The sequence below is a fragment of the Gavia stellata genome, chromosome 6, assembly GCF_030936135.1.
Source record: "Gavia stellata isolate bGavSte3 chromosome 6, bGavSte3.hap2, whole genome shotgun sequence".
Lineage (NCBI taxonomy): Eukaryota > Metazoa > Chordata > Aves > Gaviiformes > Gaviidae > Gavia > Gavia stellata.
The window spans coordinates 52,176,439-52,199,587 of record NC_082599.1 but is presented as its reverse complement, the minus strand read 5'-3'; the positions used below and the strand labels follow the sequence as shown (position 1 = coordinate 52,199,587).

Genomic DNA, 23,149 nt, shown 5'->3' with positions numbered 1-23,149 from the left:
GATGTCTCTAATCTCCAAAAAGGATTCAAAATAGAAGTCCCAGCTGGGCCTATGTCACTCTTGCTTCCTAGACTTAGGCTGCTAATCCCTGAAAGTAGGCAACTTCTTTGGTGTTTACTACTCATTGAAATCACTCCCAGGTGTCATCTTTTTCTTCTGTAAATCATAACTCTGGATAAGTTGTCTGCTCTACATCAGTGCTCTAGATTTCAGTAGCAAGATAGGTGCTCATCAGCCCTGAAGTGGCCAGGTAACCACTGATGATCATTGTAGGTCCCTTCCAAATACTCTATCCTATCCTATCCTATCCTATCCTATCCTATCCTATCGTAATCATTGCAGTGTCTGAAACCTGGGGTCGCCTGTTTCCAGGACTCTCTACTTATTGTAAAATAAGGCCATCTCTTAGAATAAGTGTACTACTGGAATGTCCTACTTTATTTATGCCAGAGCTTTGAAAACCTGCCTGGCTGCTCCTGCTGTTGAGGGAGAAATCAAGGTTGTGACAAGTACTAATTGCTGCTGAAATCAGGGCTGGCACCTCTCCACTGCAGTAATCTGCCACCCATTGCATCCCTTCAAAGGTAAGCTGAGATCTCCAGAAATCTCCCCTAACTCTTCTTCCCAGCTCAGCTCCTTCCCCTGCTACTTGCCTTCAGTATGTTAGGACTAATCAGTGTCCGACTGGTCCCTGACTTGGGTTCCTAGGACAGTGCTTGTCAGTCTTGACAATATTGCTATGCTGAACCCATCTCCAGCAGCTCAACTATGTTAAATGAAAATTCATGCAACTGAGCTGAATCTTACCTGGCTCTGCAGTGGCCAAACAACATCACTAACTATTTGGCATTCCTTATGAAACAGTGTTAACCCATGTATTACTGAATTTCTGGCCATGGGACGAGCAATGCTGCTGTAGCTAAGTAACATGCGGGACATGGTTTAGTGGGCATGGTGGTGTTGTGTTGATGGTTGGACTTGATGATCTTACAGGTCTTTTCCAACCTTAGTGATTCTATGATTCTGTAACACTAGTCTAAAACTTGGCTGGTGTCTCTGGAAAGAGCCTGTTAGCCATGACAGTCCAGGTTGCAGACCACAGGTTGCTTTTTTCCCTAATATGAGGTACAGGAGAATTTTGGAGAATGATGTGCTTTCTGCATTGCTATGTTTTGATGAGGATGGTAGTCCAGTGCAGGCTTGTCTGAGCAGTGTTCCTCTTCATGGAACAAACACACAAACTAGAATACACCCCTAAGGGAGCAGGATGCAAAGTAGAATCTCTCGGGCAGAATAGCTGACAAGTTGCACTAAAGGTCACCATACCCTGTGATTATTTCCTGAAGAAATTCCTAAATGACTTCCTAAAATAATGATCAGGAAATGCCAGCAAAGAAGAATGATAGGGAAAGCTTGTAATTTCTGCCTTACATCCCACCCATTAGTTCCAGAGCGATGAGAAGGCACAGCTGGGAACAGGAAAAAGGCTTTCAGTGAAGGAGATGCTGGCAATTCCCTAAATTTTGTGGCATGTGCACGATTATTTTGATGTAGGGGATGTCTTGAAGAGAGCTAGCACGTTTCATGACAAGAGCTCTAGAAAGACCATGCAAAAGGTGAGTAGCATTAGTCAAACTAATTGCACTAAAAGAAAAGATGTCCTTTCACTTCAGTGGGCTTGGATTAGACCTTGCAGTGCTAGCAACTGATGCAGAACTGAGGAAGGACGTGTTAAAAATTGTAATTAACAAGATTATTTTGCAAAGCTCAGAATGCGTCTTTCTCATGTGAAAACACTGCCATCCAGCAGCTGGACATTGTTCTCGTTTCTCAGACATAATCTGAATGTGAGGGAAAATCAAATAGGACTGGTAAAATGTTCAGCACTAGTATGAAAGCTGGTAGGGATTTCCTAGTTGAAAACTTCTGACTGAAAAAACAAAGCAACTGAAAGTTGAATATTTTCTAGCTGAAACCCATCTTGCTCCTAAAGTGACATAAGTGTTTTTGAAACTTTTCATGTATTGTGTCCTTTCCAAAAAAGTTGGTCACCAGCTTTTTATCTATGAGATTATCTTTGTATCTACAAGTGGATACCTCTATAAAAAATGTTTAGTACAAATGTCAGAATGAACCCTCCCTCCCTTGAAGCCATATACCTCCCTTGAAGCCATACAAGCCTCAGTTTGCATGGGTCAAATCAACAAATAAATATTCTGGGGCTTTACCTCATCTCCAAGTCTTCATTTTCTTGTGGTACAAATTTGTACAAGGCAACATAGGTGTTCATTTGTAACGTGCTTTTATAAAATGGTCCCTTTAAGAAAAAAGAGAAAGAGAAAATGTAAATATCTGTCCTACACAGGATTTTGGTTCACTTTGTTAGAGACTGAGGAACCAGCGCCTGGTCTTCCAAAACATGAGCCGGAATCATCTCATTGCTTTCACACCTTGGAGGACTATGGCCCAGATACACTGTGAGCCATGAAGGCAGTAACTATCTTCATTTAGAAATAAGATTCTTTGAAACCCAAGATCAAATTACACGCTTCCAAAGAACACTAGCAGAAATCTGCACAAATTGGTCTTTTGGGTTAGATCTTAACAATGAGTCTACCTTTTGCTCTCTGTTAATGTATGACTCTTATGAACCCAGAAGTGTATTACTGGCATTATATAAGGTGTTTATTATACAGTTCTCCTTATGGATAAAGCTAGAGTTGTACAGCGCACAGGTGCAAAAAACAGTGTGGGAAAATCACTTTCTTAAACAGAAAGCTGCTTCCACTGGGCTTCCCACAGAGAAGACTCGCTACTCTCTCTCCTCCCTTTCTCCACTAATGATCTGGAGAAAAAAAAGCACTTATAACAGACCCCAAATAATTTTCCAAATCAAAACTGTTTTTTCCATTACTGCAGTTCTGTTGTAATGACATGGCCTCCCCACTGGATCTTTTGTGTTCACAGTATCAATTTGTAATAAATAGAAGAACATAAAAGGGACCATAACTGGTAAACCAACAAGCCATCCAGTCTTGTATATTGCTTCCAACTGTGGACAGTGGACCAGAAATGGTATAAGAACATGACAGTCAGATATCGATGCTTCTCCAGAATAGTGCCCCAGCAGAGCTACTCAAGGTCCTCAGCTATCCATAAAAACAAGCCTTTTATGTGACTTCACATTCCCACTGCATTCTCACAAAATTTTTGCCCATACCGGGGAATGTATACTTTTTGGTTCTTCTCCAAAGTGTTCTGTGCCATTTTCGGAGTATGTAAACACTGAAATAAAGCAAACACATGACATTTTAGGAGTGGCTTAAGACTCTTCACCTCAACAGATCACTTTTTTATTTTGTTAATCTCTTCCCTTTCTCCCTTACTTTCTTTGATCCCTTGTGCTCTCCTCTGAACCCTTCTACACCCCCAACAAAACCACTGGCACATGGCACAAAACAAACTCTGTCCTGAGGAATATACAATCGTAACAAATAAACCATTTTGGTCAGATGAATATACACAAGTACGGCACTGGGAATAGAATCTAGGTCCCCTAATTGCATTACTATTTAAAGTCCAACAGCCTTCTCCTCACATTGAATACTGTATTTTTATGTTTAGGATGAGCAGTATTTCCATTTAAAAGCACCTGCAAAACCTGATGACCATATATGAGCAATATTACAGAAAGTTTATGTGCAAAACCCCTTCTTCCTCCTCGTCAACCCTCTATCTCCAAATATTTGATGGCCTTCATTGATGTCTCTCTGATTTTATAGGAGGTACCTGAATTGCTTTCAAATTGGTATGGGTTATCTGAGACACAGGCCTGTATGTGTGAAAATTTGCTTCTAAGTTACTAAATCAGAAACTCACAGAACACACAGGCCTGTATGTGTGAAAATTTGCTTCTAAGTTACTAAATCAGAAACTCACAGAACAGGACAACAGTCACAGCACCTAATCGTAGAATCATAGAATACCAGGTTGGAAGGGACATCAAGGATCATCTGGTCCAACCTTTCTTGGCAAAAGCACAGTCTAGACAAGATGGCCCCACACCCTGTCCAGCTGAATCTTAAAAGTGTCCCATGTTGGGGAATCCACCACTTCCCTGGGGAGATCATTCCAATGGCTGATTGTTCTCATTGCGAAAATTTTTCCTTTTGTGTCCAGTCAGAATCTCCCCTACAGTAACTTGTACTCATTACCCCCTGTCTTTTCCATGTGACTCCTTGTAAAAAGGGAGTCTCCATCTTCTTTGTAGCCACCCTTTAAATACTGGAACATGGTGATAAGGTCTCCCCTAAGGCTTTTTTTCTCAAGGCTGAACAAACCCAGTTCTCTCAGCCTTTCCTCACATAGCAGGCTTCCCAGTCCTTCGATCATCTTTGTGGCCCTTCTTTGGACCCTCTTCAGCTTGTGCATATCTTTATTGTATTGCGGGGACCAAAACTGAACACCATATTCCAGATGTGGCCTGACAAATGCTGAGTAGAGTGGGATAATGACTTCTTATCTCTGCTGGTGATGCCCTTGTTAACGCAACCCAGCATCCTGTTGGCTTTCTTTGCCGCAGCAGCACACTGTTCGCTCATATTGAGCTTGTTGTCCACCAGGACCTCCAAGTCCCTTTCACAGAGCTGCTCCCCAGCCGGGTAGATCCCAGCCTGTGCTGCACTCCTGTATTATGTTTTCCCAGGTGTAAGACCTTACACTTGTCCTTGTTGAACTTCATAAGGTTCTTGTTAGTCCACTCTTCCAGCCTATCCAGGTCTTCCTGCAGGGTGGCTCTCCTTTCTGAAGTGTCCACTTCCCCACTCAGTTTGGTATCATCAGCAAACTTCATCAGGGTACACTTGATTCTATTATCCACATCACTTATGAAGATGTTAAAGAGCGTTGGGCCCAGTATCAATCCCTGGGGGACTCCACTTGTGACAGGTTGCCAGTTTGAAAAGGAGCTATTTGCCACCACCCTCTGGGTGCGGTCTGTCAGCCGGTTCCCCACCCACCGCACAGACCACTTGTCTAGACTGTAATGCATCAGCTTCTCTAGGAGGAGGCTGTGGGAAACCATGTTGAAAGCCTTGGAGAAATCCACGTAGACAATGTCCACCACTCGACCCACATCAGCAGAGCAGGTTACTTTGTCGTAGCAGGCAATCAGGTTTGTCAAGCACGATTTGCCCTTGGTGAATCTGCGCTGGCTTTTCCCAATGACATGCTTCATTTAACTTGTGATAGCTCCCAGGAGGATTCGTTCCATAACTTTCCCAGGGACTGAAGTAAAACTGATGGGCCTATAATTTCCTGGATCCTCCTTTAAGCCTTTTTGTAGATTTTGACCTGACATACCTGATACCTAATCAGTTACCCTCTACTGTAATTGCTTCAGGAGCTGACTGATGCCTGTCCTTGGTTATCTCCCTAGAAAAACTACAGTGGCTCACTGGTGAGGCCGCACCTCGAATCCTGTGTTCAGTTTTGGGCCCCTCACTACAAGAAGGACATGGAGGTGCTGGAGCGTGTCCAGAGAAGGGCGACGAAGCTGGTGAGGGGTCTGGAGCACAAGTCTGATGAGGAGCGGCTGAGGGAACTGGGGTTGTTCAGTCTGCAGAAGAGGAGGCTGAAGGGAGACCATATTGCTCTCTACAATTACCTGAAAGGGGGTTGCAGAGAGGTGGGTGTTGGTCTCTTCTCCCAAGTAACAAGTGACAGGACAAGAGGAAATGGCCTCAAGTTGTGGCAGGGGACGTTTAGACCAGATATTGAGAAAAATTTCTTCACTGAGAGAATGGTCAAGCATTGGAACAGGCTGCCCAGGGAAGTGGTGGAGTCACCCTCACTGGAGGTGTTCAAGGAATGTGTGGACAAGGCACTGTGGGACATGGTTTAATGGGCATGGTGGTGTTCGTTGGTTGATGGTTGGAGTTGATGATCTTACAGGTCTTTTCCTTAATGATTCTGTGATTCTGTGAATTACCCCTTCACATTTTAAGAATTGCCTGGTGTTTCTTGCTTCTGGATAAAGTCTGAGTATAATTTTAATAGTTGGAATCTTTGAGCAGCTAGAACTATCAGTATCTTCACCCATCATTTACCTCTGCAAGTGTTTTGAGCAGAAGCTGGATTTTGTAGTCTCTCATAATTTGGAAATCTACAAAATGGTAATAAGTAGCAGACTGATTGAGTGCATTTTCTTTTTGTTTCTCTGTGATACAGGTACATGTGTTCAGGGGAAAGAAGGTGCTAGGGAAGACCAAGCTGCTGAATTTCTTTCACCTTCTGCTCTTTCACTTGCTCACCCTTTCTTTCATTAACACATATTTCTGTGGCTATTCTACATTGTAAATGACAATGAAAGAAAGAATCTTTGAAGAAGTTTTATGACTGAAATAGTAACATTCCTATAGTAGAGAGTTGTACTTAGACATTGAAAAACTGTAGTGTTCCTGTAACAGAGGAAAGATAGCTAAAACAGTAGCCACAGCATGCATGCGAAACATTTTGTACAAACTGACACACATCCACGAGCACAGAGAAGCACATGTTCTCTGATAAAATGTAAGACAATATTGTAGTCATAAAGTCCAATGTGCAAATGTGAAGACAGTATGTGAGCTGATACCTGCAGCATTTAACCTGAAAATGCCCCAAGTTGTGTCCTGGTGGTCTGACTGCAGCTGACCTGAGGGCCTCACTGTGCTCCTCACCAGGTCCTGTTGTAGAGGGACTCTGACCCTGCAAACTGTCACAAGTACCCTTAAAATGAATATTAATTTCCCATACCTTCTAGTATAGCGGTATATGTATATCTGACATCTGTATAAAGGGGTGTAAAATGCTGCCATTACAATCTGGCAGTGTTTAAGTCCTACTCAAATTACTATGCTTTGTTTTTTGTGTCCAGAGGAAAAGACGTCAGGGACACAAATAGAAAAAGTTCTGGTGAATAATAAGTTGGGTAACCAGGAGCATTTTGGACTTGCAGAAAGTCATTCACTGGACAAAGTGGAAGTATTTCAACAGCACGTTTGGAGTAATTTCTGCTTGGTAACAGAAAATAAAGCTGAGTTACTAATGTACAGCCTTGTGAGCTGTGAAGCTGACCCAGCAGGTGAGGAGGGAGCCGGACTGTATCCTCATGTTTGCCGAGAAGTGCTCACCAAACCTGGGTTTGCAGGGAGGACATCCCATATTTGACTCGAGGGGAAGTGCTCAAATCCCTGTTCATAACAGGCTCATACATGTCACTTAAAGTACATTTTGGCTTGGGGGACTTCCGTTTACGGATGGCAATTCACCACAGTGAAGGAGTATAACTGGCTTAGAGGGCTGGAAATTAGGTATGCCATCTTATAGTTGTAAACTAGGAAGCTTTGCTTCGTAGCATGTATGCAGGGGCCTGAATGAAAGAATCTTCCCTTGAAGTTGTTGTCATAGGAGTCTACAGGAGCAATTGCATGGCCACACATGTGCTGGGACCTTTCACCCTTCTGCAGGCTGTGTCTTTTCCACTGTTTCCCTTTAAGCAAAGAGTCTCAAATGTAAATTTTCCTAAAACCTTATTTGCAGAAGACAGTCTTTTAATGGGAAAAAAAAAAAGAACTAGAATGGACGTGATTCATCAGGGCTTTGATGTGGAACTGCCTGCTAAAGATACAGTGGACAACTGAGGAAAAAGTAGTGGTGAATCACCCCGTAACAACATTTTAAATTTACTTTGTTAAATTTTTAATCTCTGTTTAACTCATGGTCACTGGATATTACTAGGAGGTGCTTGAATCTGAAGGCCATAGAGGTATGTAGTTCATGTCTCCACACAACAAAAATACATCTATTTTCATATTTGTTTGCCCTAGCAGCAGCAGACAAAAAAAAAAAAAAAAAAGCGCGGGGATTTTTAGTCTGAAAATGATTTTGCCATTTCCATAGCTTGTGCAAACAGTGCGGGCAGTTTATTAAAAATCTACCAAGGGGAAATTTTTGGAGTGACTGATGCATAATTTATACCCTGAGCCTCTGAAGAATGGATTGTAAAAAAGCCAGTGCTGATCAAAGGAATTGTTAATGTGCCGCAGAAGTTATTTGGAAGATCGACACATGCTGAGTTTTTAAACTAATCTCTTTAAGTAAGTTCCTTGAATGCCTCACAGTGCATTCAGTGAATACAGATCTCAGAGAAAAAAGTTTCTTTGGGTTTCAGAAATGAAACTACTGATCGACAATGAAATAAAAAGTTATCTGAGAACTCAAACAGGGCCAAATTAATCTCAGGTGGGCAGGATTGAACTATGTGAAGCAGACTGAATTCTTTATCTTTAACCAGGTCAGGTCAACTCACACTTGCAAGACAGAAAACCTAAATAAATTGTCAGGAAAAAACAGATAACATAGATGGGATGTTCACAAGATGAGAGGGAGGAAATGATTGAACATGGTGAGAAGTGATTGGACCAGGAGGGAAGGAAAGGAATAAGGAGGTAACATAAAATGCGAATGGACAGCTGAAGCTGGCATTTCACCTACATGAGTTACTAGCAGCATGTAAGGAGCACTGGGGGTCTAACAGAAGAAAACTACGCTCACCGTGATTTATTTTTGTAGTGTACATCTCATGTGAGATTCGCCAAAACAGCCTGTTAGAGAAGTTGCTCTCATGGTTTGGGCCTGAAGTTTTGCTTAGTGCTCCAAAACCTTTTGTACTTATTAATTCCCTCACCATGAGTGAATTCAAGAACAGGGTCACAAACATCATCCCTCAGTGGCTGAGATTTCATTACAATTGGTATGATGGTCTCAAAGTCCCATCATATCAATTCTGTAAAAACATTACTCTTGTACTGCAAGCAGACAAAAGAATTGGACTATTAATATTGCTGGGCACATACTACACTTGTATTGAGAAGCTGCAATTATAATCAGGATTCATTGTGTTGGATATTTTACAGACATATGGATGTTATATGATTCATTTCCCATGCCAAATACATTATGGTATATAGAGACATGCAGACAAGTCAAACATATGGAAGAGAAAGGAAGTATTATTTTTGTTCCAGTCTAACAATGTGGAACTGAAGCATGTTAAGTGATTAGTCTACAGTCATGTTCATGAAGTGTAGGAGATAGGCAATGGACCTGAACCTTGTCCTGTGTCAGGTCTGGATACAATAAATTAAGAAAACTGGTGGCTTGGATTTCATCTGAATGGGAAAAAGCATTCCCCAAATTCTCCCACCAGCTACATGCCCCACTCACCTCCCACTTTGAAAACCAAAATGCTGCTAAAACATGGACATGCCATAAAAACCAATCTGAAATATGTTGTACACAGGCCTATACATCTGAAGATGCTACCCTGTCCTGGCAGCACTCACCACTGTTGCTGCGTTTCCTGCTTATGTCAAGGGTGCCTGCAGAGCTATCGCCTTCCTCAGGAACTTCTGCCAGGTCAGCTGTCTGCAGGGACAGAAAGAGCAAATAAGATGGGATAAGCCAGAAAAATTGAGCAATGGGGTGAAATAAGACCACACAAGAGCCTTTGGGGAATGCAGTACTTGGGTGCTATCACAGCAGAGCAAGTCAGCCTAATGGGATTGCAGAAAACATTGTGTCTGGCGATGCACAACAAATACCTACTTCACAGGGAGCAGTGAAAGCCCAGGAAGAACTCCAGACCAAGTTTTCAGTCTGAAGTACAAAAGATTTCTGCAGTATAAAGTGAAGTGAAAGTTAAGGAACAAAGGATTATGTTAAACAATGTGGTTCTCTCTAGAAGGGGTTTAGGGGAATTTGTAGATCCTGCAAGGATACCAAATAGCTGTCTACCAGGGAGACTGGACAGTAATTTAAACTATTGAGTATTAATTTATTAACCCTGAATACATTATTCAGTAAAATAACTGTAATGTAAGGGTGATTTTAATTCTGATAACATGCTCTGAAAGAAGGATCTGGAGTGTGATCGAGTTGGTGAAGTCAGTCTTTAAATATCTGCCCTCACTTCCTTTTTAAACAGTCATCTGGATGGTATGGTTAGGGAAAAATGAAACCCAAATGTTGTTCTTAGAATTACTATGATTTCTTATTTGTACTATATTAATGTCAACCATTATTAGGGACCCATTGTTCTAGGGTGTAGAAAAACGTGGGACGACATAATCCCAAGCCTCAGAAGTATACTCTGCATAAGGCACCAGATTCCTTGTTTGGGTAGTTGGCTTCTCCATGTATAGCCTGACAGGAACCAGGAGCCACCCCAAACAACTCTGTCTGAATCTGACCTTATGGAACTTCAGTTTCTGAACTCTTCACATGTGACTTCTTTTGGGTAAAACATCTTTTATAACCATAAAAAACCCAAACATTGAACTTGAGTCAGGTGCTCTCTCTAATCTGAAAAAATCTAAATCCTTATATGCTCCTAAGCTTTTTTTTTTTTTTTGTTAACAGGATTTTAAGACACATGGAAGGATTTAACTTAATTATTCCATGACACTCTAGAATTATACTGTACACATAGCTCTGTCCATTGCTTTGCAGACCTTTGCCTGCATTACAGGAAGAAAAGCCAAACGAGGAACATTCACTGCCTTTGTTCAGGGAGAACAAAATCTGAATTGCTTTACAGATTTTTATATTTTTTTTTCCTTTTACTAGTGTTGACAACAAAGATTTTTTTAGAAAGTACTTTGACAATTTTATTTCCTCTATCTAGTACTTGCCTAGCTAGCTCTCCACCCAAGGATACTAATGAACAAAAAGGTTAAAAGAATATTTATGCCACAGGTATCTTGTGGTCATCTTGTTTCTCTCGCTATTTTAAGAACCTTTTACTTTACTGCTCTGTTATGCCTTGGTTTTACACTCAGCCTTTTGCAGCATTTCATGCTTGTCTTGCATCTTGCACAAACGGGTCACCCCTGGATGAGAAGGCACTGCAATAGCAATGCTAACACATAGTCAGTGTAGAGCATATCTAGGGATTTCTAGTTGTTGGGTGGGGAAGGGAAAGACTGGCTTTGTTGAAATAGTAAGTCACAGCTATTTTTCAGCTCATTGCTATGGCATGTTCCTCAGTCTTCATAAACTAGCTTCATAATTGCTGATTAGTTTCATATTTTATTGGGTACTACTGCATATGGCATGTGCAGTGATCATCTCTTCAGTATATACCTCGCCCAAAACCTCCTGAAGTAACCTCAGTTACCTTTAATGATTTTTCAGTCAGGAGCTATATGACAAATGGTCTAATAGAAGTGATAGAGGTACAAAGCTGCTTTTGAGAGGAGCTGATCCACAAAAAACTAACAAGAACTGGAATCACATTTATATCACCTCAAGTGACTTTCTGTATAAATGTGGGTTGCAGAAGCACATTTTTGAAGGAAGCAGTAGGTAGTAAATCTGAAGCATATGGCCAACTTTCTTTTATGGGAAATGCAGAAGCTGGGCTGAAAAATCACAGTGGGTGCGTCCACACTGCTCAGCCATATTAAAAATATCTTGGCTAGTTCAGAGCAAGAAGGTTATTGCTACTCTGCGCAGAGACATGAACTGCAATCCTGGAAGCTTCATGGCTGTAGAGGCAGGGCAAGGCTCCTAGGCTAGTCACCTTTGCTTTTAACTACCTTCAGCAGGAGCAGCTATACTGCTCTGACCCAGAGCAAGATCTTTGACAGCTTGGACATGACCTGCGAGGTGCAGTAGGATCCCAGGTGTCACCGTGTCCCTGGTGACCCTGGTTTTGTCACATGGCAGAACCTTGAAGAACTCCCCAGCTCCTGGGGCTGGGGCACAGCCCGGCTGCAAAGCCCCAGTGCTTCTGTGAGCCTCACAGCTGCATTGCTGCTTCTGCTTTGAGAGGAGCAGAGCAGCACAGAAGTGAGGACCACTGGGGAAAATCTTAGTCCCTATGCGTTATCAACTGCGCATGTGGTGTTAGCTCACACGCTATGGTGCATTTTTACCTGGGCTCTAAGGGCTCTGTGCCACATCCCTGCTCTGGTCACTGGTCAGTGCCTGCTCCTGGGCCACACATCACAGTTGTAAAGCTCCATGGCCCCAACATTTGGATGAGGGTTGTGTCTGCCCCTGGTTTTTATCCTTGTCTCAATCCACAGGCTTGCACTGGTTATGGTTTCACACGTCTGTTTATTCAGTTCTCTAATATTTTCTATTTTCTGTACGCTGACACGTGTTATATCCTCTCTCAACCTCAATATCCTGGAGAAACTCCCATAATAAACTTGCGTTCCTCATTCTACACCCACACCTCACCTAGTTATGATCAGCTCCCTAGGGCAAGCTGACACAGCATTCATGATTTCTACACTTGAGTTGTCATTCACAATTCAACAGAATGCTTTATTGATTTAGAAAGCAATAATTACATTTGTAGAATTTCTGTTTCAAAGTAAATTAAATAATTGCAAGAAAGAACTATAATTACAATGCAACAGGTGGTAGAGTCACTTTGGGTTTTAAAAAAGACTGGAAATTACCAAATCCCTTTTAAGACACAAACAAGGGTGGACAGAGGACATGTCCTTTAAAAACTCCCCGGCAGATTTCACTTAGTTCTTGTTTAAATTTGTCTGTTTTCTTTCCCATCTGACATCAATGAATATCTGTTTAGAGGCCACCTATACTACCTGAGGTTACAGTTCAGCCATATGATTGAGCATATATTTAAGTGCCAGGGAAATGCTGTACCAAACATAAACAGATTTTAGCACAACTTTAAATCAAACGTGTAAGTATTTGCTCTGAGGTCTGGAGACCAAGTCTCATCATGTCTCTGTGCCTGGTGATTTTTATTCTGAGGTGAGTGCAGGAGAGACTGTCAGATAATGTGGGTCTGATTTTTAGACATGACAATCAGCTTTAGCCTCCAGTGTATTCAGGTGTGATTTTTGGTTTGGGGCGGGGGGGGGGGGGGGAGTGGGGAGGATTTTGTGGGAAAAAAGAGAGCCCCAAGCACAGGCTTAAGTGCCTGTTTATGAGAGATGAGAGGGTATGAAACGTTCGTTCAACACCACGCATGAGCTTCTGATCTCATGGGTCCCAATACTGTTGAAATAACCATTTCTGTAAGGAAGAAATTGGTAAGTGTTACTGCTGAGCTAGCTACGGATTTAGCAAAGGCAGGGCTAAGAGAACTATCATTTCCCTTATCCTCCTCCAGCTCTTCTGCCATGATCCTGAAGAAGTGACTGTTATGATAGGAGAGAGTGAATGACAAAGATTAACATGAAGGTGAAAATCTCCCTGTCTGGGTACAACAACAGCATACCTGCCTGTTTTTGGGTTTTGGAGAGAGGAGCCCAAATCTGTGATGCCCTCCTTCTGAGTCTACACTGGGCAGGGGTGGAAGTGCCAGTCCATTGCCTTGTTGCAGTAGCAGTGGCTTAATTTTAGCTGGGCTTGTACTGTGGAGCTTGTACTTCTAAATCTACGGTCTGAGGACTCCAACCCATTACTATCACTTGTATGAAGGGTATATGCCCACCGCCACCAAGAGGCAGGATGCATCCACTCCAGCATGACAGTTAAATATCTCTGCTCCACTTTTACACAGCTATGCAAAATCAAAAGAATATAATTTCCTTTCCAATCTGATAAAAGAAGATTATTAATTTAATTTGTATTTTTCTCTTTTTCTCAAGAGTCATCTAAAAGTTACTTAAAACCTGAGTGTTCTGGTCTCATTTTGGAAGCTGGCAGTGAGTTTTTTTTTTTTTAACAGTTTGAAATACAAATTTTGTGACCTCTGATACAAACTCCTGTGAATGAATATCTGTTGCTCCTCCACAAAGAAAATGGAACAAAGATGTGGGATACTTACAGAGTTTCTGTTGGGAGAGTCAGACCCACTTCCAGAACTGCCCTTTTTGGTTTTCTGAGCTAAGGAAGTTCCAAAGCGCAGAGTTTCATACACAGGGTCGACCTTATTTCCACAGGCTGCAACAGAAGGAGCAAAACATGCATCAATCCCTTGAAGATATTTCTGGTCATGTTCCTGCTCCATTTGGAGAAACACCTGCCTCTACCAACATGTTGGGGTGTACGCTCAGACACAAGTTGAGAGACTATCCTGATAAAAAGTGTTTGATGAACTTAGTGGAATTGGCTTTTGCTAGAGACTTTCTGCTGCCTTTTTGCTCCTATAAAGATCATCCTCCTCTCATACAGGCTCTTTGGGCCCCCACCATTGCCTTGTCTCTCTTTACCTGCCATCCTCCTTCTCTAATCACCACTGATGCTGCCTACACTGAGGTAAGGAAGACAAAGTACCAGGAGGCTTTAACCCATGTTTGCTGCCTGTTCCTACCACTGACCTCTTGGATCGCTCTCAACAGTAGACGCTTAAAGGGAAAAACCCTGCATCGTGTCTGAACATCCTTGTGGTATGGGTGGACCAGCACCTTTATCCATCTACTCTCACAATGCTACTACTTGGCTAATTTGGATAAACAGGATGGCCTGGATCTTCCTTGAAAGGTACTGACATGCCCACTGGGGGGCCATGTGGGGTCTGGAAGCAGGTGTGAGTAGGTACCTGCTGTTGGGAATGTGCTCCAGGTTGCTCAGCTCAATCTAGGAGTAGCCAGAAAAGCCACCACCCCCATTGACTTATGTCCGTTCAATTCTCACTCCCACTTTCCCTCATAGCTGGCCCCAAAGTCATCTCCCATGGCAGAGAAATAGATGTCTTCAATTGGCATGAGCAAGTCCAGTTCAAATCCTCTTCTACAGACTGCATTATTAGACCTCAGCCTTCCTTGCAGTACAAGGGAGTAGACACGTAGAATACACCACATTTGTAGCACTGTGCAGAAGGAGGGAAATTTTGGCCAAAGTACTGAGGAAATATATGGGATTTTGAATTTTGATGAGAGCAAAGCAAACCTTATTTTTTAGTCAGAGTTTGTTCAAAATGTTTCTATTACTTCTGACAAAAATGACAGATGTACTTTAAAAAGAGAAACTTACATGAAATCCATGTAATTCACTTTTTTTTTTGAACTGTCAAAAGCAACAGAGTAAATGTCCTCAGACAAGTAATTTTAAACACTCTGCCCAGTTTTGGCTCTCATTTTTTGTACTCACAGGTTTGCCTGGTCAGAGTACTGGTGGGGAGAATAATTTTCCAGAATAAACTCAACTTCTCCATTTCAAAATGTTTCTTTTCAGGAATTTGGTATTACAGTGAGCAAAATCTGGTCTTTTAAATACTCGGGCAATGTGTAGACACGATCAATAAGGAAAAATATGAGGAAAGTAAGAAGTGTGGGTAAAAAAGGACAGGAACCTCGCAAAGTCCCTCAAAAGCCAGACCAGTGGTTTGAATGCCTCCTGCTGTTTTGATCTCTGTCTTTTATCTGGTTCTTCCCAGCTCCCAATATTCCAGTGTTTCCTCCCTTTTAAGTTCCTACCTTCAGCTCAGGTAGTTATTATTATAAACAGGGTGATTACTAAGAGGTTATATGTATGGGGGTTTGAGTGAAACGCACAATAAACACACCCTCTCCTCTTCCAGCTTTGTATCTTTGAAGTGGTCCTTTCCTGAGATGGCAGAAGGACACCCAGTCACCGAAAGGAGCTGGAAGGCTGCTGAGGGTAAATACCACGGCTGGAAGTCTGCCGCTGCTGTTGCAGAGCACTGCCAAAGGGAGACTGAATGGAAAAGCAATCAAAACCTACCAATAGGCATCACTTCTTTGATGCAGCCAAACTGTTCATGAATGAGTAGCGGTGAGCTGTAGTACCGTCGAAATCCTTTTGGCTGGAGGGAGAGAAAACAAAAACAAATGAAGTGCATCGCTACCATGACTGATGTAGTAGAAATAACCTCAGCTCTGTGGCGTAACAGTGTGGCGAGGCTGGAAATTTGCCTTCTGTTGTTGAGTCACTGTGGGATTTATAGATCAGGGATTTATTTGATTTTTCTCCTGGAAAAAAAACAATTTCCCATATTTATGCAGAAAGAGAAGGGACTAATTTTCAGCCCCCGTTTTTCTTTTGTCTTACAAAAAAGCAGCACTAATTATTTGCAGCAGAAGTGCTGAATCATTAGAGGTTCTGGGAAGTTTCCATCTCCCTTTCTTCTTATATAATATGAATTTGCATTGTTTTGCATTTGTTAAACACGTGACTATTCTTCCCCACCCTAACTCCAAACCCTCATGCTCCCACGTATGCACTTGTGAAACCCAATGGATTTAGAGCCTTTCTATAGGTTTTTCTAAGGTTTGCTGCTGACTGATTGCAGCTTCCACTGCTTTTTTGTCTTGTAAGGTCAAAAAACTCCCCAAGTCATCACCAGATGATTACCCAAAAATGAAGGTGCTACCGTCTAAGTCTTTGGAAATGCCCTTCAAGGTATTACATATTCACAAATGGTCTCTCAGATTTCTAATCTTTGCAGGCTGTGAGATCTTCCAGTCATGGTAAGAAGTGGGAAAGCCTCATGGGAATGTGCATATTTTCCATATTCTATGTTCAGTATACACCAAAAAATGATAGACAACTAGTTCTTTTGCTAATGAGCTGCAGTATAGATTGAGAAGTAATGAGGGGATTGACAAATTTGGTTTCTTAGAGGAATAAATTCCAGATTCCCCAGCCTCAGTTTGCCCACAAACAAACTATATTCAGAGACAACATGAGCTCATAAAACTCCCATGACTTTGTTGGATGACTTTCTGCTGTCAATTTGGCATCTACTTTTCTGCTTTTTTAAACTAGTGACCACAAGAGCTGAGGCTTGAATCAAGAAATGCATGAAACAATTCACATGATTTAATATTTGGCTTGTCCAAGGCTTGCAATGAGGTCATTCAGCTCTTCAAGAGACCAACTTCCTATACCAGAATGCCTCATACTAGGGCTACGATTATGATTTAAATGCACAAAGATTTGCCTCAGGTGTATAAACAACAATAGCATTCACTGAATACTCTTGGAGAGAAAAGATCTTTCCAGTGAAAGGTGGGTTTTCTAGCCCTTTTGAAGTCAGTGCTTACATTTTTTCATCATCTAACACAGTGAAACTGTTTGGGTTTAGCTTGTATTTGTCTCAGGTGCCTTCAGGTTGCAACAAATCTGAGAACTTCTGAAATGTGAATCTATGCATTCAGTTTGCATATTCCAAATGGTCATTTTTCCAAGTTCTTTTTCTAGAATTAACCAAAAGAACCGTATTCCCATAAAAGTCATCAAGTTTGGTTACAATAGTCTCAAACGCAGTGTCCTGCCTTTGCCAATAATGAGAATTTGCTGGTCAGAAGGTGACGCGGGCACTAAGGTGCTGTGTCCATACAGGGGCAGGTCTCCTCCCAGCCTCTACTACTAAGAGATTGCTTCAAACTCTGTAGTGCCTCACTGTGAAGTATCCTTTGGTTTTGTTTTTAAGATGAATTATGTTTTATCTTCAAGCCCTAGCAGTGGAAAAACCAATAAAACATAATTGGAAGGATTTTTCATTTGTTAAACTCCATTGAAATATTTTGACTAATTTATAGCATTCCTTGAGAGATTTTCACTACAGCAAGCACAGTTTAAATCAAGGGAATTAATTCTGTTATTTAGCTAAATTTGGATTATGTAACTGTATTTTCACATCCACAATGCAGACTAGATTTGTGTTTCATTTTTGTTCAGGTTTTTGAGTAGCAGCAATTGCCCAAATTGATAATAGAGCACTGCATGGCTTTACTTTTCCCACCTCAGTAAAGTGACCTGATGTCAGTTCTGCTAACGCACGAGCTAAATGCCAGCCAGGGGGTCAGACACACAAAGCAAGTGGCTCCAGCACAAGCTGGTGCCTCCCACAGCACTTGCTGCCCTGAGCTGCTCACTTACCAGCTTGCCCATGCAACGCTGTTGTCCAATACTGTCTACACATTTGTGGTGGATGCTCATCTTACAAGCCTTACAGCGCAGTCCATGCTTAGCGTTTGTCCCTGTGAAGTGCACGGAAATGAGTTAATTAGACAAAATTGGTAGCTTCCATGCATTTAACAAATGACCTGAAAGAACTGATGGGGAGGTCAGTTGCAGTAGAGTAAATATTGACAGCATTCTTTGCCTTGCCTTCTTTTTTTTATATACATTTATACATGCATTTTCTTTAAAGCCTCTCCATTTTAGGCATTTCTCCCCCAGGTTCTTTCCTAGGCTATTGCTGCCTTTAGATATATATTGGATTATGTTCTGTTGTATGATAGTGTTATCAGTGATGTCTCTGCCTCATGAACATCAAGCAAAATCCCTTTGCTATTTTGAAAGGGCTTGGCATGAGAGCCATGCATGGCTGAGGGAGCTGCTGAAGGACCACCCAGGCTCTGGAACTGCCCTGGGGAACCAGGCCATCAGTGGAGAGCCAGGTTTTGTGGGTAAGAGGTAGCTCCAGGGGTGTGTGAGAGGGCTAAGCCAGTTCCCTTACCATTGCCCACCCATGCGCCCAGGATCTGCTGCTCTCACCTCCCTGGGTGAGGGCTCAGAGGGTGCACGAAGGGCTCCTTGCTCATCCCTGAGTGGGGCAGTGAGGATGCCATGGGTCTGACCCTGCTCTCCTTCACTGGCAGTGGAAACATTCAGTGCCACAGGTAGGGGAGCTCCAGGAGAAATTTTGCCTTACAGAAGCAAACTTCTCCCACTTGGGCAGCAATAGTTTTGCATTATCTTCAATGTGGACCCACTTTTAAATGACAGAGCTGAGTCTGTTTGCTTCCAGGCAGGAACAGTCACTCTTATTCATACACCCATAAGACTTCCTAAACTACGCAGAACCAGTTAAGCTGCAGCAACTCTTTTATCCCCGTGGGACTGTATAAATGGAATGAGTAAATAACATGTCAGTTCATTATCATCTGTGTGGGAGTGAGTAAGAAACAAGGTAGTAAAAAAAAAAAAAACAAACTCTTGACATTTTAACTGGCCTTCATTAGTCAGACATGATAGGAATATTAGTCAGAAGGATTCTGCATCTGAAAGTACTCACGTAGCTATTGGTTATTTGAGTAAGTACGCGCTGCTGACTTCATTCAATGAAATGCTATGTCTGAAAGAAGCACTTCAGGGAAGGGCTCATCAAGTTGGTGACAAAACCCGAGCCTTGACAGGACCGCTTTCAGGGGAAGCGGTCCCTGAAGTGGCCACTTTCAAGCCAGATAGAGGCAGGCTGGAGGAGCTGGGGGTGGTTGCAGCGAGCCAGGCTCAGACGTTTCACTTGTGCACTTCTTGTAGGACAGGGAACCGACATCCTCCCCGCCTTCCTACTGAGACTGCTGGAGGCATGGGGATTGAATGGGGTTGAGTGTGGGGTGCAGCCCCAGGTTTCCCATGGAGCGGGGTCAGCGCCTGCTCCCCACTTGTCACCTGCCTGGCCCTTCTTGGCTGAGCTGATGCACAGCGCCTCACTGCTCAGGTATGTGCAGACATCTAGCCTCATTCCCGGGGTCTTTTTTCCTAGTAAACATAGGATTTACTAGAAGAACACATCCCTGTTTTTGTTTTTGTTTTTTTTTCTGCATGGTTGCACTTGGATTATTGTGCTGTGAGGAATTTTTCAGTTATAGTGTCTTTGCAATAACACATGCTCAAACCAATATTGACTTCTGCAGCTTTGTGCTTTTATACTGATGACGAAATGCTGAATCACCCTTCCTAATGGTCAGCAACTGACACAGTAAGAAAACAGGACTTCCTCTACATTTTTTTATTATGTTTATAGGGTGAAATGAAAAAAAGGAAAATGACATCATACTTTGCCCATACAACACGTATTTAGTGTCAGTGCTTACACTGGGTCTAATTCTCCTCTCATGCTGGTCTGTACTGGCATAACTCTTACCGGGTTTACCAAGTTACTGCTGAAATTCATTTGAAAAGGCAGTCAGTCTCACAGTCCTTTCTGCTGGCTGTGTTATGCTCTTCCAGCCATTTTAGTGTTAACATTACAAGGTGGATATTGCTCCTTATATGTTATAACCATGTGATCACAGAAGCCACACATTTGTCAATATAACTGTGCATCCAAATTATGTGCAAAATGAATGCAAAGTATCTGTGCCACTTTCAAAAATCAAACCCCAGCTTCTTCAGAACAGAAATCTGTGGTCATGTGAAAATGAGTAAGACAATAAATTACAAAAGAGCAACACTATATTTCTAGTTCTCAATGCTATTTGTTACCTGTGGGTAGGTAAGTAGTGGCTTCAAAGAAAGGAAAAGTATTTCAGTCACACACTTAAGTCTACAAGAAGCCTTTGTAAATCAAAAATGAAATTTGCTATAACTACCAAAAGCTTCAATCTTTAATTCGTTGTCATTTCTAACTACTTGGTTTACTGTGGGACTAGGCAGCTTAGAAATAATTTGCATGTATCTCCCTGCCTCCCACTGAGGAATAACTAAAGGGCTTAAAGAAGAAGCATTTATCCTGTATTTACACTTAACTACCATATCTCAAGCTCTGAAAATGGAATTTCTACAAGACATATTTTCTTTTTTCCCCAGGATAATTATTCTTCAGTTTCTGATCTTCATCACACTAAATCAAATCTCTTCAGAGAATCATGGCTAAGCTATTTCAAAACTGCATGCCAGAGATTAGACAACTACATATTGGCAATGTATCTGACCCAAAAGCTCCTGAGATTCAGAACTGAGGCTCAACCATAGCTCACATTATGGAGAAGAACAGATCCACATTCCACGCTTGTGACCGGCCGCCAACTGGATTTCACTCCATTCACCACAACTCTCTGGGCTCGGCCATCCAGCCAGTTTTTTACCCAGCGCAGGGTACTCCTGTCTAAGCCACGAGTCGCCAGCTTCTCCAGGAGAATACTGTGGGAGACAGTGTCGAAGGCTTTACTGAAGTCCAGGCAGACAACATCCACAGCCTTTCCCTCACCCACTAAGCGGGTCACCTGGTCATAGAAGGAGATCAGGTTGGTCAAGCAGGACCTGCCTTTCATGAACCCGTGCTGGCTGCGCCTGATCCCTTGGTTATCCTGCACATGCCCTGTGAGTGCCCTCAAGATGAACCTCTCCATAATCTTCCCCGGCACCGAGGTCAGGCTGACAGGCCTGAGGTTCCCCAGATCCTCCTTCCGGCCCTTCTTGTAGATGGGCGTCACGTTGGCAAGCCTCCAGTCGTCCAGGACTTCCCCTGTTAACCAGGACTGTTGATAAATGATGGAGAGCGGCTTGGCAAGCGCCTCCGCCAGCTCCCTCAGCACCCTTGGGTGGATGCCATCAGGCCCCATAGACTTGTGGGTGTCCAGGTGGCATAGCAGGTCGTTAACTGCTTCCTCCTGGATCATGGGGAGTTTATTTTGCTCTCCATCCTTGTCTTCCAGCTCAGGGAGCTGGATGCCCTGAGGATACCTGGTCTGGCTATGAAAGACTGAGGCAAAGAAGGCATTAAGTACCTCAGCCTTTTCCTCGTCCTTGGTAATGATGTTTCCTCCCGCATCCAGTAAAGGATGGAGATTCTCTTTGGCTCTCTTTTTGCTGTTAATGTATTTATAGAAACATTTTTTGTTATCACTTACGACTGTGGCTAGATTGAGCTCTAGCTGGACTTTTGCCTTTCTAATTCCCTCTCTGCATGACCTAACGAGACCCTTGTACTCTTCTTCAGTTGCCTGCCCCTTCTTCCAAAGGTCATAAACTCTCCTTTTTTTCCTGAGTCCCAGCAAAAGTTCCACGTTCAGCCAGGCCAGTCGTCTTCCCTGACGGCTCTACTTACGGCACATGGGGACTGCCTGCTCCTGCACCTTTAAGATTTCCTTCTTGAAGAAGGTCCAGCATTCCTAGACCCCTTTGCCCTTCAGGACCATCTCCTAGGGGAGAGGGATGATTACTTTTTGAAGTAAACCCTCTTCTCCAAAGACCCTTACTAAGGTTACTTAATCAAATTTTTAAATGCTGAGCATGCCAGAACAAAGGTTCTGATCAGTCACTTTCTCATTGCAATCCAGGAATGTTATTTGTCACTATTTTTATTCAAGGCACACTAATTCATTCATTGAACAGGGTGGACAGTGTTCAATGAATGGGCAGCTCTATTCAGTACTTCTTTTTTACTTTCATCGGTCTGTGTGTCCTTAAGCATCATCTCTTGAGTACCATATTAGCCTAATTCCAAATACAAGCCCTCATGGGCTTTCCTATGGGCTCACTATCTTTGTCTCTTCATGCCTTGCAATATAAGCAGACTTGCCAAAACTTGGATGGGATGGTTCCCCTCGAGGGACTAATGGGTAAAACTGTCAGAGATGTCACTAATACAGCACTATTTGGCCCAGATGCTGGCATTTAAGTTGTAAAAATTGCAAGCTGCTAAAACTGGTGGTTTAGAATGGAAAGTACTGGACATGTTTAGCTGACTCGTAGTGCCCATAAACGTAACTGTCAATGTAGTCATGAAATTCATATAGGAAAAAGACACTCACGCATATATTTGCACATATGTCCTCTGTATCCTACGTATTAATGCACCTATTAATTCTCTCACAGTCTGTAAAGGCTGGTATTCCCTTTGCAAATAAAAAAGCCAAAACTGACAAAAGAAACAGTGTTTCACTGGAAGCAAATGAGGAAATTTCATGTCAGAATACCTAAGTAGCTCTTAAACAAACTTACAAATGAGGTTCTGCCACAGTCATTCTCTTCAGATACCAGCTAATGCATTGTTTTGAGAAGCAGGTCATGTTTAATAATGCCTGGCTAGAAATACTCTATGACTGGGTCAGCTCCCATTTGAGTATCTAAACCAGTGGCTAAGTTTTCCAGAACAGCCATGGAAAATTGAATCTTAAACTGTTCTGATAATCTGACCTTAAATACTACCAAAAGGACACACTGCATCACTTTTGTAAATCTAAGCCTTTTTTGGAGGAAGCTTAAATGGAAACAGAACACCTCAATATAGGTGAATGGAAAGATTTGGAAGCAGGGAGAGTCAAAGGAGACAAGGCAGAATTTGATTCCGAGTCTTTATGTCTGTCTCTCCTATAAAAGTAATTTAGTAACTACTCTGTATTTCAGGAAAGTGACATTTATCCTAAGGAATGCAAATGAGAATTATGTTTGTCACACACATGCAAAGGGAACCTTTATCATC

At 42.3% G+C, this 23,149-nt stretch overlaps 1 protein-coding gene across 2 annotated transcripts in view; it reads right to left on the bottom strand.

The window, feature by feature from the left end:
- STAC (SH3 and cysteine rich domain) overlaps positions 1–23,149 on the bottom strand; it is a 74,912-nt gene that overhangs the window by 12,122 nt on the left and 39,641 nt on the right. The window contains exons 3-8 of one of the 2 annotated variants that reach the window (XM_059819013.1): positions 17,875–17,975; positions 15,715–15,796; positions 13,856–13,971; positions 9,387–9,468; positions 3,221–3,285; positions 2,229–2,317 (exon numbers count right to left, since the gene is read on the bottom strand). In XM_059819013.1, the coding sequence (XP_059674996.1) occupies positions 2,229–2,317; positions 3,221–3,285; positions 9,387–9,468; positions 13,856–13,971; positions 15,715–15,796; positions 17,875–17,975 (535 nt within the window). The remainder of the gene's footprint in view (positions 1–2,228; positions 2,318–3,220; positions 3,286–9,386; positions 9,469–13,855; positions 13,972–15,714; positions 15,797–17,874; positions 17,976–23,149) is intronic. The other variant, XM_059819014.1, reaches the window with a different exon arrangement.